At 37.8% G+C, this 17382-nt stretch overlaps 1 protein-coding gene across 3 annotated transcripts in view; it reads right to left on the minus strand.

Annotated features, from left to right (window-relative positions):
- Positions 1-17382, minus strand: part of GluRIB (Glutamate receptor IB) — a 323616-nt gene that overhangs the window by 97195 nt on the left and 209039 nt on the right. For all 3 annotated transcript variants that reach the window (XM_073983938.1, XM_073983939.1, XM_073983937.1), the window contains exon 6: positions 9334-9587. In XM_073983938.1, coding sequence (XP_073840039.1) covers positions 9334-9587 — 254 coding nt within the window. The remainder of the gene's footprint in view (positions 1-9333; positions 9588-17382) is intronic.

The following is a 17382-nucleotide window of genomic DNA, read 5'->3' on the forward strand; positions in this document are numbered from 1 at the left end:
CCCCAAAAACCTGAGGCCTTGATGTCAAAAATTACCATTTTGTCAGGCTCATATCTTTTAAGCAAAGTCGTAGCTCACATCTTAAAGATTAATAATTGTGAAGACATAAGATCCATTCAACCTTATCTTCAAGGTCAAAATCGTTAAGGTCAAGTTTCCATTATAATTTTTTCTCAGATTTTGGCCTACAGATACCAAACCGATCAAAATTGAATCAAACAACCAACTACAAAAATGTACCTTAGATTTCAAAAAACAACTTTCTAGAACATACGAACCCTGTAGAATTGGTTCTTAAAGGTCAAAATAGCAAAACAAATGCGATTTTTATTTTATTTTTTCGGTTTCTGCTCCATAGAAATTAAACCATTCAAAATTCAAGAAAACATTCAACCTCAATAATGTAGCGAATATATCAGTATACAATTTTGTGGAACTTCAGAGCCCACTACGAACTGTTCTTAAAGGTCAAAATAGCAAACAACTTTAGAAAATATTCGATTTTTATACTTTTTTCTCCGATTCTGGTCCATAGATACCGAACCGTTCAAAATTCAAGAATACAAACAACTACAAAAATTTACCTAAGATCTCAGTTAACAACTTTCAAGAACATATGAACATTCTAGAAGCGGCCCTTTAAGCTCAAAATTCCATTAGTTTTACTCATTCTTTCCTGGTCAGGTCCGTAAATAACAAACCTTTAAAATTTTCTAGAGTGTTGAACAGTTTGTTATTTCCAGACCTGATAATTAACCATAATATAATTGTTAGTGAATTTTGAACATGAAGGACAGTGCCTAGAATGTTCATATGTTCTAGGAAGTTGTAAACTGAAATCTTAGGTAAATTTTTGTAGTTGTTTGTATTCTTGAATTTTGAACGGTTCGGTATCTATGGACCAGAATCGGAGAAAAAAGTATAAAAATCGAATATTTTCTAAAGTTGTTTGCTATTTTGACCTTTAAGAACAGTTCGTAGTGGGCTCTGATGTTCCACAAAGTTGTATACTGATATATTCGCTACATTATTCTGGTTGAATGTTTTCTTGAATTTTGAATGGTTTAATTTCTATGGAGCAGAAACCGAAAAAAGAAAATAAAAATTGCATTTGTTTTGCTATTTTGACCTTTAAGAACCATTTCTACAGGGTTCGTATGTTCTAGAAAGTTGTTTATTGAGATCTAAGGTACATTTTTGTTGTTGGTTGTTTGATTCAATTTTGATCGGTTTGATATCTGTAGGCCAAAATCTGAGAAAAAATTATAACGGAATCGTGACCATAACGATTTTGACCTTGAAGATAAGGTTGAATGGATTTTATGTCTTCACAATTATTATTCTTTAAGATGAGAGCTACAACTTTGCCTCCACGAGTAAACCAAAATTCTTAGCGGTTTAAAAGATATGAGCCTGACAAAATGGTCATTTTTGACATCAAGGCCTCAGGTTTTTGGCGGCCCATAACCGCGAAATTCGAAGCAACAGGGAAAAACGCCGAGACACGTGTCTTCTTATTTTTCGTCTTCCATTAGGCTGCGGTGTCAGAATATTGTTATTTTCCATGACACAAAAAATTACACACAGTGTTATTTTCTTGTTTATTGATAATTCGAGAATTAGAGCTTAATTTGCGAAGCTGGTTTAAGAAAACTTCTATTGCTGCAAACCACGGTTTTGAATTTATTTAAAAGCAAGTAAAAAGTCGATTAGTTTTGCCGGACCTATTTTTATACCCTCCATCATAAAATATGTTTACCTAAATTTCAACTATTTTGGTGTGTTAATGAAGCTAAAACCTTCAAAATACCGGAAATCGGGATTTACCGTTCCATGACGTCGTGGACCCATACCGACAACTTTTAGGTGGAAAGTTATATAGCCACAACTAAAACTAAATACCAAATTTCAGCCATTTCGGTGGGATATGTCACAACCTTCAAAATACAGAAAATCTGGTACTGTTCTATGGTGGCTTTCGAAGGCGTGGACCTATACCAACCAATTTCAGGTGGAGAGTTTTATACCCCCAACGAAGACCAACTACAAAATTTCAGTCACTTTGGTGGGATATTGAAAATACCGAAAATTGGGAGGTACCCTTCTATGGGGACTATTTCAAGAGGTGGACCTATAGAGACAAATTTCTGAAGGAAAATTTTGCACGCCCAGCTAACACTAAATACCAAATTTTAGCCATTTCGTTGAGATTTTTAGGTCACAACATTCAAAGATAATATGTTTTAGTCCAAACAGTTTTCTATATACAATCGTTGAGTAAAAACTGTAAAGTGTGTAAATAAATCATTGTTTTGTGTTTTCTTAAAGAAATGGTGTTTTTTAGTAAATGACCAATACATTTTTTAATTGCAAGTTTTATAATTGAATCAAGAAAGGGTAAATGGAAATATTTTATTGCAAAAAGAAGAAATCGCATGTAATATTGGTAATAACATTAATACAATTTTCATATAAGTGCATATATTTTAAATATGATTGTACCTATTTATTACATTAAATAATCATTTAATTCCAGATGCAGATTTCCCGTTGATGATTTATTTTGTGGAGAACATGTTTTATTTCAGAACTAACGAGAAGCGTTCAACGATGTTTCTATATTTTATAATTAAAAGATTTTCTTGGTTTTTCTTTCTAAAAGTGTTACACTATTTCTTGCATTTGGAATTTTTTTATGTACCTATGCGTTTGTTGTTGCTTTCGTGTTTGGTATTTTTAATAAAAGAAAAACCACCACCATTTATGAATGTGTGTATGTGTATGTTTTTTGTGGCTTTTGGGTTTGTATTTATATTTCATCCAAAAACAATATTTGTTCGCACCCAAACATATATTTGTTTGCAAGACCCAAACATATGTAATGTTTGGGACTGCTGCAAACATATATAAACTTCTATATATTTATCAGATATTTAATAAAAAAATAGAAAACAATATTTGCACAGTTTTAACAATGATTGACCCCTTCGATTTTCTTGAAACTTTTTGTATTAAACTACGATCAATTACAAAAATTTTAAGACCTATACATTTGCTATTTTTTTTTTCTAATTATACCCTACACCACTCTGTGGTAAGGGGTATTATGTCTTTGTGCATTTGTATGTAACATACAAAAGGAAACGAAATAGACCCATAGTTCCTTTTGGGGATATACATATAATCACTTTGTGAGTCGATTTATGCATATACGTCCGTCTGTCCATGTATTTTTTAGCAACGTACAGGTCGCATTTTTTGTCCGATTCAGCTGAAAATTGGGGATTACAATTTTTTTAGCCATAGGAAGAACGCTATTGCTTTTGGTGACAATCGCTTCAGATTTGGATATAGCTCCCATATATATTTTCGTCCGATTTCAAGTATTTGCTGCACCAATCACGCTATATACGTCCATTTATGATGAAATTTTAAATGTGTGACGGAATTCGGTCTGGAAATAAGTGTGCCAAATTATATCGAAATCGGTTCAGATTTGGATATAGCTCCCATATATATTTTCGGCCGATTTCACGTATTTTCTGTACCAAACACGCTATATATTTCCGATTTTAATGAAATTAGGAATGTTAAACTGAATTCGGTCTAGAAATAAGTGCCAAATTATATCGAAATCGGTTCAGATTTGGATATAGCTCCCATATATATTTTCGGCCGATTTCACGTATTTTCTGTACCAAACACGCAATATATTTCCGATTTCGATGAAATTTGGAATGTGTGACTGAATTCGGCTTAGAAATAAGTGTGCCAAATTATATTGAAATCGGTTCAGATTTGGATATAGCTCCCATATATATTTTCGCCGATTTCACGTATTTTCTGTACCAAACACGCTATTTTGCTGAAATTTGGAATGTTTTATGAATTCGGTCTAGAAATAAATGTGCCAAATTATATCGAAATCGGTTCAGATTTGGATATAGCTTCCATATATATTTTCGGCCGATTTCGCGTATTTGCTGCACCAAACAAGCTATATAAGTCCGATTTTAGTGATATTTTGAATGTGTGATTGAATTCGGTCTGGAAATAAATGTGCCAAATTATATCGAAATCGGTTAGGATTTGGATATAGCTCCGATTTATATTTTACATATTCACAGTGTGAAGGCGGAAGTCGCCAACTCGTTTCCGCCACACCATAGCCGATGGATTATTTTGGTTTTATTCATCTTTTGTATCATATTTTTTCTTTGTTATTACATTTGTTTTTCTTTATTTTCATTTTTTTTTTACTTATTGTTATTATTTCTATTAAATTGAATTATTAATCCTAACCTTGCCCTGCATTACTTCATGAGCCTCGTTACCAATTTTCCCGACTGAGTGAGCGGCCCTCATTGTTGTTTACTCCAAAAAAATTCATCAAAACAACATACCGTTAGGCCACTGTGCGACCATCGAAAACGACGAAAACAACAAGCAACAACATACATGCGTAAGGGAATGTAATGCTAGCGATGGTTGTAAACAGGCCCCAACAAAATGCATGCGCAAGGGAATCTAATGCTAGCGACGGTCGTAAACAGGTACCAACCATATGCATGCGTAAGAGAATCCAGTGTGGAAGACGGTAGTAAACAAGCAACAACAAAGCACATGTGCAAAGGCAATCGAATGGGGATATTTGCGGTAGGGTAGTGAGTGTCGCTGACTTCGCTATAAAAGGGAGTGGTTGACATTGAAAAGGGACAGTAGAAGAAAGTAATTAGTGCGACCTACACGTGCCGTTTCAACAAGGAGACCCCGCGGGTGATACTAAAGAACCTGGTGAGTAGAGTGATAAATAAAATAAAACGGTGTTAGCTACGGGAACAAGTGCGTTTCAGTGTTGCGGTTGCCGCTAGATAAGACATCGGGTTGGAGTGTTCGGATAAGCGTGTTTCGTTGGCCGCTTATCGCAGTACTCGTGCTTTCGTTCGGATAAGCGTGTTACGTTTGCCGCTTATCGCAGTTCTCGTGCTTCCGCCCGGATAAGCGTGTTTCGTTCGCCGCTTATCGCAGTACTCGTGCTTTCGCCCGGATAAGCGTGTTTCGTTCGCCGCTTATCGCAGTTCTCGTGCTTCCACCCGGATAAGCGTGTTTCGTTCGCCGCTTATCGCAGTTCTCGTGCTTTCGCCCGGATAAGCGTGTTTCGTCTGCCGCTTATCGCAGTTCTCGTGCTTCCGCCCGGATAAGCGTGTTTCGTTCGCCGCTTATCGCAGTTCTCGTGCTTTCGCCCGGATAAGCGTGTTTCGTCTGCCGCTTATCGCAGTACTCGTGCTTTCGCCCGGATAAGCGTGTTTCGTTTGCCGCTTATCGCAGTTCTCGTGCTTTAGCCCCGGATAAGCGTGTTTCGTTCGCCGCTTATCGCAGTTCTCGTGCTTTCGCCCGGATAAGCGTGTTTCGCTCGCTGCTTATCGCAGTTCTCGTGCTTTCGTCCGGATAAGCGTGTTTCGTTTGCCGCTTTTCGCAGTTCTCGTGCTTTAGCCCCGGATAAGCGTGTTTCGTTCGCCGCTTATCGCAGTTCTCGTGCTTTGGCCCGGATAAGCGTGTTTCGTTCGCCGCTTATCGCAGTTCTCGTGCTTTCGCCCGGATAAGCGTGTTTCGTCTGCCGCTTATCGCAGTACTCGTGCTTTCGCCCGGATAAGCGTGTTTCGTTTGCCGCTTATCGCCGTACTCGTGCTTTCGCCCCGGATAAGCGTGTTACGTTCGCCACTTATCCCAGTTTTCGTGCTTTCATTCCGGATAAGCGTGTTTGGCTTGCCGCTTGTCGCAGTTCACCGGTTACTGACCCGGATAGGCGTATTTGACCCGGAAACCTCGAATTAGACAAGCGCGATACGAACTCTACGCGCACCGTTCAACGGGTATCCCCGTTATAAGCGTGTTTTGGTACGCCGCTTATCCGTGACAACAGCCCGGACGAACATTCCTCGCACACCGCTACGGACCTACATCCCGACTAGCGTGTACAATAAGCCACTCATCGTCGGCCGAAGGACGAGACCCGATTGGACAGCGTAAGACGCCTGAACAGAGTCCAGACAACACCCGCGGAGCAGCCTGGTCACGACTAGAAGCGTGTTTTCTACGCCGCTTCCTTCGTCTGGAACGAGGAGTTCCGTACAAGGTCTCCCACCGTTTGCACCGGATTCCCCGCAGAATAGGTTACTTCTGTCATTTGTACTCACGATCGATGTTGAAGCCAATAAATACAAACAGATCCTGAACATTGTGCGTTTCCTTTACTCGGGTCACTGAATCAAATAAATTTCTGTGACGTAACCTTGGCCGCCGAGAGCTCACCCCAGCAAACGGAGGCAATTGTGTCGTTACAACAGTGGTGTAGGGTATCATATAGTCGGCCCCGCCCGACTTTGTTCCTTTCCTTACTGGTTTTTTTTTTTAAATTTATCAATAAAGTTTTTTCTATATACCACTGTACAAAATATCCTATTTTACCAAAAACATAACACGTTGCATTTATTAGCATTTATGTTGTAGTTTTATTTAGGAATTTATCTTAAAAACATCTTTATTTTGCGATTTTAAGATGTTTTAGAAATTGGTGTACCAGCATTAGTGGGTATTGCTGAATGAAGTTTTTTGTGCCCGCGATATAATTAAATTTTACATATTTCATATTTAAATCCTCTTTCATATTTAAATAACCATCTTCTGAAGAAAATATACCTTTAATATGGTATATTATTTGGCTCGGATGCTCAGTCTTATAATCCTCGAGCTGTAGTTATTTTATCATCAGTTTAGTTAGTTTAGTTTAGTTTTTAGTTAGTTAGTACAATAATTGCTAATCCATTTTCCAAATCTAAAAATAACTCCGTTTTTACGATGTTTAAGATAAATTCCTAAATAAAACAACAAAACAGATGTTGAAAAATTTAATTTTTATATTTTTGGTAAAACAACAAATGTTTCACACTGGTATAAAGTACAAATTGTATTGACAAATTTTATAAAATTAAGAAAAAATAGTAATCATTTGAATACCACTACCAAACAGGACTTAAAATTTTTGTAATTGATCGTAGTTTAAAAAAAAAAAAAAAATCAAGAAAATCGAAGAGGTCAAGTATTGTTAAAATTGATATTAAATATTAAATCGCGAAAATTTCATCCAAGCCCACTGTGCATTTTTATACCCTCAGCCTTTAGGCTAAAGAGGGTATTTACACTTTGATACGACCAAAAATGTGCTTCATCGAAATAATGGTTTTAGACCCCAAGTATGTTTGTACGATATCCGTTTCAGACAATTTTGAGTAGATCTAGCAATGTCCGTCCGTCTGTCCGTCTGTCTGTCTGGCTGGCTGGATGGTGCGCACGATAACTCCCGAACGGATCAATCGATTCGGTTCAAATTTTGGGTATCAAAATAGTTTGTCCAGATTCGATTTAAGTTCGAAGATGGGCCATATAGGTCCACTCCTTCAGGTTCCTCCCCCACAAATGTTCAAAAATTGTCGCAAAACTTGTGCGCGCGATAACTCTTGTAGGGAATAACCGATTTGGTCCATACTTTGCACATCGTGTAATTTCTACCAAACTTAGATGAGGTTCCAATATGGACCCAATCGGTCTACTCCTTCGGGTACCACCCACACAAAATTTCGGAAAAGTTCAGTTTAGGACCTGGTCTCGAATCGTCTTGATTTTTCTTTACGCAAGTTGTATTCGCTGTCCTCTATACAACGCTGTAAGTTTCATTAGGGGCAAGTTCATACTTCCTGAGAAAATAGCCTGAAAGTTACAAAAAACCCTATGACACCGTGTGTAGTGGTTGGAGCGCAAGATAACTCTCGAACAGATCTGCCGATTCGGTCCAAAATTTGGCTTTCGTAATATTTTGTCCAAACTTAGTTCAAGTTCAAAGATGGATTATATCGGTCCACTCCTTCCGGTACCTCCCACACAAAAGTTCGAAAACTCTTGAAGGGAGTAACCGATTTGGTCCATACTTTGCACATTCTCATAATATCTACCAGAAATAGATCAGGTTCGAATATGGACTATATTTGTCCACGCCATCCCGTACCTCCCACACAAAATTTTGGATAAGTTCACTTTAAGACCTGATATCGAATCATTTTGATTTTTGTTGAAGCAACTTACATTCGCTGCATCAATTACGATGGTAAAAGTTGATTCTGGGGCAAGTCCATACTTCCTGAGAAAACAGCCCGAAGGTTGTAAAAACCCCCTATGGCACCCCCATGGTCTATGTCGGTCCATTCCTTTAAGTACGTTTTCCGCAAAATTTTTGAACTTTAATCCTAATCAACATTTTTGTCGGTTCATATGACCAACATTTTGAAACCCCCTAAATACATAAGTTTTTTGTGAAAAAAGTGTTTTAATTTGCACAGGTTGAGGGTATATCACTGTCGGCAAAGCCGACTGATACTTTTTAACTTGTTTTCCAATTTTTTGTTAAGTAGCTGACAAAGCAACAAAACATACAAAAAAGATTTTTTTCAAATTGGACCAATATTAGAGAAGCTATGAGTATTTCTTTGCATATAGTTTTTACAGAATTTGAATCTTTCGAGGCGCGATATCTCTGGAGCCGTTGGTCGAAAAAATTTGAAAATATACTGAAATGTTTTGTTGATGAGCAGCATCATCACAGCAAAAAATAAAGAAAATCAAAAACATAATTTTGAAGATGTGTCCGATTTTACTCAGAAATTCCCATATATACTTTAAAGGGCCTCCGAGGAATATTTCTATGTGTTACAAACGGAATGATATACCCTTCATATTATGGTGGGAAGACTCTCTATATTTTTATCGGCAAACCCGACTGATATGTTCTAACAACAGTTGTCTAAGATAAAGTAAATGAAATAACACAAACATAGTATATGCCCATATACCTTAGATTCTGCTAGTATTAATTCACTTTCTTTGCTTCTTTAATCTTTAAATTGTATTGCTACGGATTTAATTGGATATCGAATCGTATATTATTTTGATATGCTGCAATCAACCATTTATGTATTGGGCAAAACCACCAAAGCCATATCTAGTTATAATCCCAATTTTTGTGTGTGTTTTCTAGTTATTCCCATACAAAAATTCCCTTATTTGTTAATATCCGTTTCCTGAGGATGTTCACGACTTATGTGAAAATGTTTATTTTTATGTTTCCCCCACAAATGATAACGTGACCCGATAAGAAAACTTGGCAAAGGGAATTGCATCAAATGGCTGTGGGTTGATCGTAAATAATACCAAAACATGATGCCACACATATGCTTATATACTTATAAATGTAAGTATGTGTGTGTGTTTGTCTATACTTACCAAACCACTGAGCAAATAGTGATATGTACGGCGACCCAATGATATGTCCCGAACATGTTGGATTAAAATCTCTTTGGCCATTTCCGTTGGACAATCGAGCACAATGTATTTGTTGGTGAAACGACTCAAATCCTCCAGTGTGTGCAGGAAATCAATAGCCATGGTAACATTGGCAATGCGCTTAACCATCTCAACTTGAAATGATTCATTTCCGGGCTTTAAGCCCTGGTAGATTTGTTGCAACCGCAAAAGACCTTGAATGAAAAAGCAAAGGAAGTACACATATAGAGATGTTAGTTACAAATGAAGGCTTGTTCAACAACAACAGCAACAACAATAACAAACTCTTTTACAAAATGCAGGCAGAAAAGGATTATTCTAAATATTCTGTAACATGGCTCATGGTGTGTTGGCCCAGTTCGAAGAAGATGAGCCACACAAAAACCCTGCTATGTTAAAATGTCACAATGACAAGAGAATTTTTATGTATACCACACAAAATAAAGGAAGCTCGACCACAACAAAAAGAGATATAAACAAGACAAAGGGAAAGAAAAAAACAAAACAAACAATAGCCAAAACCAAATGAATGGCGTCAAATCTAATCAAAGACTCATTTATTTCAATTTTCTATGAAAGTCGATAGCCATTGTTTCCAATTCTACTCTCGTGTCATGTAGTAACCTTCATGGAAATGGCCATTCAGCTTGGTATTTGTGTTACTCAACGATGCAACCATTATATGACTCTGCCATGGCTTGCATCCTTTTGTCGACTCACACTTCCTGCCAATGGGGCCTTTTTTCTTCTATTGTTCTTTTGGGTGTATCTGTGTGTGTGCGAGTGTTTAAGACATCCCAGTTTCCTCGATACTGCTGCTGCTGCATACAGTCAACGTGCTTGTTACTCTGAGTCTCCCAGTCTACGTGCAAATAAGTGAGTATTGAGTAAATCTCTGCTCTATGCCATCGTCAATGTCTAACAATAACCATCCACTCGGATAGTTCGTGTTACCCTTGAGTTTTGTTAAAAATGCATTGTCTTACCAAATGTTGTTAGTTTGGAGCAGTTTTTGCTTTTGTTTTGTTTTTATTTCACTTTACAACATGTCGCCTTTCTAGTGTTCGCCCACTTCTTGCCTGGTCAAAACCAGCAAAGTGGTTACCATCAACACGTTCTTTGTTATGTTTAATCAATGCTGATGACAATAATCTGATGTGTACGAGGCAGTAGTGATGGCTGGCAATGGCAGTGGTGGTGACGCTGATGTTGGTTTTCATGGTAATGCTGGTGTTTGGCTTTGATGATGAGTGTTGTCATAGAAGTTCTGCTGGTATTGCGAGGTTTTTGTTGTACATCGAAAAAAAAAACAAAACTCAACCGATTTTCTTTCTACTTTTTTCCATCATTGACTTTACAGTTTACAGTCAGAATGGGAAGTAAAAAACATCCGGATTAGTTTTTCTTTTTCGTTTTCCTAGTTGCTTAAGTGTAAAATAGACTCACACACATACTCAGTTCGTATCGTTAATAATCCTCTTAGGTTCAGCAACATTCAGAACTGGCTGTAGTATAAGTCAAGATCTCAGAAAAATATATGTACATCGGAAACCATCATATAGAATATAATTATCTATTTCCTGATCAGGGTAAAATTATAATGCCTACTTCAAAAACGTAGGTCGCAGTTGATATATTAAATCTGAATGAAATATATTTTAGACAATCCTGCCCGGAATCTTGCATCGTAAAAAACGAAAGAAAACCATGTATCCCCACACGGAGAACAAAATGCAGAAAACAAATATATATTTTTGAGTGCAAACAAATATATGCCCAGGAAAATGTTCGATGACAAATCATGAGTTGAATCATAGGTGCAAGTGACATGTCATAGGTGAAAATTTAGGTGAATCACCAATGACATTTACAAGCGAGTGACACATGAATTCACGAATTCATTGTCATAGCATTTTGCACCAGTTCATTGTCATAGCATCTTGCACCAGTTCATCGTCATAGAATCTTGCACCAGATCATTGTCATAGCATCTTGCACCAGTTCGTTGTCATAGCATCTTGCACCAGTTCATTGTCTTGGCTTCTTGCACCAGTTCATTGTCATAGCATCTTGCACCAGTTCATTGTCTTGGCTTCTTGCACCAATGCTTTGGATCCGGATTTTCGCCAATCAGAAATAAAATTCGCAATAAAATTATGTAATTTGTTGAATTAATAAGAATACAATGCGCAGATGGTTTGTATCGCCAAATGTTATTTTTCTTTATTTTGTAAGTAATTTTCAAAATTATATTTTATATTAATCTGCAATATCATATTTATCTCTTCCGATGGCTGCAAGATACTTCTTTCAACTTGGGGGGTTCCGTTTTTCCAATATTCGAGAAATTATGTGTCAATCTCTGAACCAAGCTCATCGTTTGGGAAATCTAGTATAAATTTGAATTCTGTTATTTTATTTTTAAAGAAAAAGCTTTTTCTGTAATAGTTACCATGTTATGGTCTCTTTTATACTTATTTTACCGAACTTCTACTTTGCTTCTCTAACTTTGGATGCCATGTTTTGTGATATCATATTGAACATGATCTTTCCATTGAAGTTTTGTTCTTCCCTCGATTGGCGTAACGTCAAATGGCTCGTACTAATATACCGGTGGCATCTTTATCCATCCTGTTGACATGGCACAGCCAACCCAATAATTGCAGCACGATATGTTTTCCTATATCGGTCTTGGGGTCGGCTGGTGGAGCTCGTGGTTTATAGACCGTATGTTTTTCATACTTCTTTTTAATATCCACAAAACGAAACAGGTTTCCAAACAAAAAATATATTTTTCTTTTGTTTTATATCAATTTACATTGTATTTTTTATTAAAATATATAAATTTTGCCACTATCGATCACTTTCATCTGACTTTTATTTTCATTTTAACAATTACTTTTGCAAGTACACAATTATTCGCGTACATGAGTATTTGATAATTTATTGTGCGGGTACTTATCAATTTTTTTAAACTCATGACAATATTATGAGAAAGATCGGATCTTTCACGACTTCAATTTCACTCATGAAAATCCGATGAAAAAGATCGGATCTTCCACGACTTCAATTGCACTCATGAAAATTCGATGAAAAAGATCGAATCTTTCACGACTTCAATTGCACTCATGAAAATTCGATGAAAAAGATCGGATCTTTCACGACTCCTTTCGCACTCATGCAAAAGAACCAGTGAAATCATGATTTCACATGGAATCACTTCCATTTAATTTTACTGGGTGTTTGCATCCAAACATATGTTATGTCAGGGACATTTGCAAACAAATATTTGTTCGCTGCTTTTTATTCTTCGTGCTGCTTATGTGGATGAAGCAAATTACGATTTTTGATGAGATTTTGTACATCCTCAGGTTTATTCGGAGAGCTTAGTGGTACTTACTTACTTAGCTGGCCCATTACAGAACATTTGTTTTAAAGGACGAACTAAGAAAAGATCTCCATTTCTCTCTGTCTATTGCTTCTCTTTCTGGAATACCGCGCCTTGTCACCTCTTCATCCACTTATTTGCGCCATCTATTCTTTGGCCTGCCAATTCTGCGTGCACCGCCATGTGGCTCGAATTTATACGCCTTTTACGCTCATTCTTATGATATGGCCTAGCCAACGCAATCGTTGCATCTCAATACGTTTAACTATATTGATGTCGTTGTATAGGAGATACTGCTCATGGTTCATACGACGTCGATATTCACCGTCAACGCAGATTAGTCCGTAGATCTTTCGAAGAATTTTTCTTTCAAACACGCCACTGCCACACTGCCCTATCTGTTTGCGCACGTACCCAGGTTTCGGAACCATACATCAGCATGGGTAGTATAATTGTTTTGTAAAGCGTTATTTTTGTTTGACGGGTTCGGGTTTTGTTTTTGAAGTGCTTACTTAAGCCAAAGTAGCATCTGTTGGCCTTCTTGGTCTTCTTTTTATTTCACAACTGATGTCGTTTGTTATGTTTACGGAGTTGCCGAGGTAGACGAAATCTTTCTCTACCTCAATATTATAGGAACCAACTTCCACAGTTGGTCCGAGCTCAATGGACGCATGGCGCGTCGACACCATCAATTTGGTCTTTTCCCCGTTTACCGCCAGACCCACTTTAGCAGATTCTCCTTCGAACTTCATAAAGGTATCTTTTACTTCTGATCTGATCGTCCCATGATGTCTATATCATTAGCATAAGCAAGTAACATGTGGCTATTGGTAAAAATTGTGCCACTTCTTTTGACGTTTGCCTCTCGAATAACCTTTTCCAGCAGGATGTTGAAGAGATCACACGACAGGCTGTCTCCTTGCCTGAAACCTCTTTTGGTACAAAATTCTTCTGAGAGGTTCTTTCCTATTTTAACGGAGGATATCGTGTCAGTTAGTCATTTTACAAAGCCGAATGAGATTTGAGGGGATACCAAATTCAGACATGACCTGGAATACCTTTGAACGTTTTGGGCTGTTGAAGGCTGCTTTATAATCGACAAAAAGGTGGTAGGTGTCGATCTGCATCTCTTGGGTTTTCTCCAGGATTTGCCTCAGGGTAAATATCTGGTCAATGGTGGACTTGCCAGGTCTAAAGCCGCATTGGTATGGCCCAATTATCTCGTTGACCATAGGCTTTAGTCGTTCGCACAATATCCCTGACACGATCTTGTTGGCAATCGGGAGTAGACTTATGCCCCTATAGTTAGAGCATACAGTCTTATCTCCTTTCTTATGGACGGGGAACACGATACTCAGGTTCCAATCGTCGGGTACTCCTTCTTGCTGCCAGATGGAGTTAACTAGCTGGTGAATACACCTTATCAGCGTGTCGCCTCCGGTTTTGAACAGCTCGGCTGGTAAGCCATCAGTTCCTACTGCCTTATTATTCTTCGGCCGGTTTTTTGCTGTCTTTAGCTCATCTTGGCCGGGTGGTATACATTCAATACCATCTTCTGGGATTGGATCTGTGGTATCTTCGTCGTCTTCGCTGGATACCAACAGGTTTGAAAAATGCTCTTTCCATATCCTGAGCACACTATCTGTTTCAGTTACCAAATTACCTTGCTGGTCTTTACAGGAGGAGGTGCTGTACCAAAGCCATCAGTTTGATGCTTCACTCTGTTAGAATTTTCGGACTTCGTTCTGGCTCCTGTACATCTCGATTTTTTCACACTCCCGCTTTTCCATCTCTCTCTTTTTCCTGCGGAAAAGACGTTTCTCCTCTCTCCTTTTCTCCCGACATCCCTCTCGTGCGCTACGCGTTGCTACGGATTGTAAAGTAGCCCTATATGCCGCATTTTTCTCTTCGGTAGCAGCACGACACTCCCGACCATACTATGGATTCCTTGGTGGAGGTCTCTGGTATCCAAGTATTGATTTTGCGGCTGTTTGCATGGAGTGGGCAATACTTTGCATTGCGCTGATATGTTATCGGGATGAGGAGTGCTTTGATTAATCAATTGAGCTAGTTGAGTGGAATATGCTGTGGCTATCTGTTGTGATTGCAGCTTACCGATGTCTAACTTTGTTTGCTACGTTTAACCGGGTGCGTACCTTTGCTGCAACTAGGTAGTGGTCCGAGTTTATGTTTGCTCCTCGGAACTAGCTCACATCCAACACCCTAGATGAATGTCTTCCATCTATCACAACGTGATCAATTTGATTTCTTGTTTTCTGATCTGGAGACAGCCGGATGCCCTTATGGATGTCGAGATGTTTAAATCTGGTACTGCTAACTACCATGTTTTTTGCAGCTGCAAAGTCTATCAGCCTCATACCATTGTCAGATGTTTCACTGTGGAGGCTGAATTTCCCGACTGTTGGGCCCAATATATTCTCCTTTCCAATTTTGGCATTAAAATCCCCTAGTACAATTTTAATGTCATGGGCAGGACAACGGTCATAAGTTTCTTCTAAGCTCTCATAAAATATATCTTTGGTCTGTTCGTCTTTGTCTTCAGACCTTAGTGGTCCTTTCTTATTTGTTCATAGGTCAAGACGTACAAAAGAATGGACTCCAAACAAGAAACTACTTATGTCCTAGAAATAGGTACAGCACATATTGCCCTTGGAACAATTTAAAAAAAAATGGAGATCTGATCCTAGACTAGCCTTATACCCTCAACCTTTAGGGGCTATACACAGAAAAAATATTTCAAGAATTTTTACAAATTTTTGTTCGTGATGTAGTTTTTCATACTGTACAGTACCTCACATAAGACACATGTGCAGTATCTTATACCCATCCGAAAACTACTATTTTTGTCAAAAATATGTAAGATTTTCATGAGTTGGAAAATCACTTTATATGTTCCCGTCTCACAGCTGAGTACCACCATTCACCCTAACGTCACCCAGCCGAAAACTGATCGTTCTGCCGAGACAAGTATTACCAAGCGAAGTATCGCCAAGCCGTGTATGGCCGAGACGAGAGTTGCCGGCGACTGCCAACAAGTCGACAGCATCCGATTACCCAGAGCCGAGCAATACCCCCACCTACAGCCAAATACCACCGAGCCGAGCCACAAATCTGACGACTACCGAGCTGACAGCCATCCGAATATCACTAAGTCGATCCCCACACCGGATTATCACCAAGCCGGCAGCACCGAAACGATGTTATCAACCCGATCACCATCGAGCCAACCTACACTAGAACCCCACCTATTTACAATTCCATTTAATCCTTAACGTTTTCCTTACTTAAGGTTTGTGGGTCCCTAAGGGGTGACCCCCAATTGTAAATTTCAGAAAATAAAAAAAAATCAAAAACTAATAAACCGATTGTCATATAATTTTGTGGGTTTATCAAGGACATTAAAAACTGTTCCTTCATCGATCGATTTTATTATATTTTTTCCCGTTTTATGACCAAAAATGACAGTTTTTTAATCAAGAAATTGAAATGTTGACTTTTTTGTTACACAATTTCGGTAAAACCTGGTATTTTGTTTAAATCGATCGATGAAGGACTATATCTTTATGTTCCAAAAAAGCATACACAAATATATGGAGAACGGTTCAGTAGCCTTCGAGCTAGAATAGTCACCGCAAAACGCTTTAATAAAAGTAGGGGTTGGAAGACGGTCAATTGTCACAAAACTACGTAATATTTTCAACAAGGAAAATTCAGAACGTAGATAAGAATGAGCCTTTCAGGTGGAAAAAAAAACATCTACTAAAAAAGTTTCATAGTTTTCTTGAAAAAAAGAACACGAAAAATGGCTTTAATTGGGCTTTACAAGTGGGGATCACCCCTTAAGACGACCCTTGCAGCGGCTGAGCTAATCTCAGCCTTCGATAAAACCAACTTTATTTTTTGGATGCTCCAGCGGTTACCACAGATGTGCATACGGGCATGCATAGCTTGATCCAGAATATATATATAATGTAGAGGGTCGCAAATGATTGTTTCAATACCTTATACACAGAATAAATAACTCAATATACTTTTCCTAAATATATTTTCCTGCCAAAATTTAAAATACTGTAATACTCTATTGATTTTCTCTGCTTATTATAGGTATTTTTCAAAGCATAATCCATGATATTTCTGGGCCAATGTCCATGTGATTTTATTTCGCAATAGTTCATATTCCTGTCCATACTTATTTTGAAATGCAAATCTTCAAAAAAGTTCTTTACAATTAGCAATGACTATTTTTTACATATACATATATACATACATACCCACGTATAGTATGTATATATGGTAATATTCAAAAATGTTTTACAATCGTTGAAGTTGAGGTTCACCATTTAATAAGTCGCGAACTGTCAATATATTTTATACAATATGAATACATTTATATTAATTGAAGTGTTTTAGCCGGGCTCGCATAAAATGAACCATAACAAATAATTTGTGTGGAAGCTGTGTTGGTGGTAATATTAAAAAATGAGTAAAATTGTGTTGAAGTTTACAAGTTTTATTGTGTTCTTTCCTGATTTCTGGTCAATCCACGGAAAATTCAGACCTGAGCTCAAAGAAAGAATTGA

The sequence above is a fragment of the Musca autumnalis genome, unplaced genomic scaffold (assembly GCF_047663935.1).
Source record: "Musca autumnalis isolate F117 unplaced genomic scaffold, ASM4766393v1 scaffold_4, whole genome shotgun sequence".
Lineage (NCBI taxonomy): Eukaryota > Metazoa > Arthropoda > Insecta > Diptera > Muscidae > Musca > Musca autumnalis.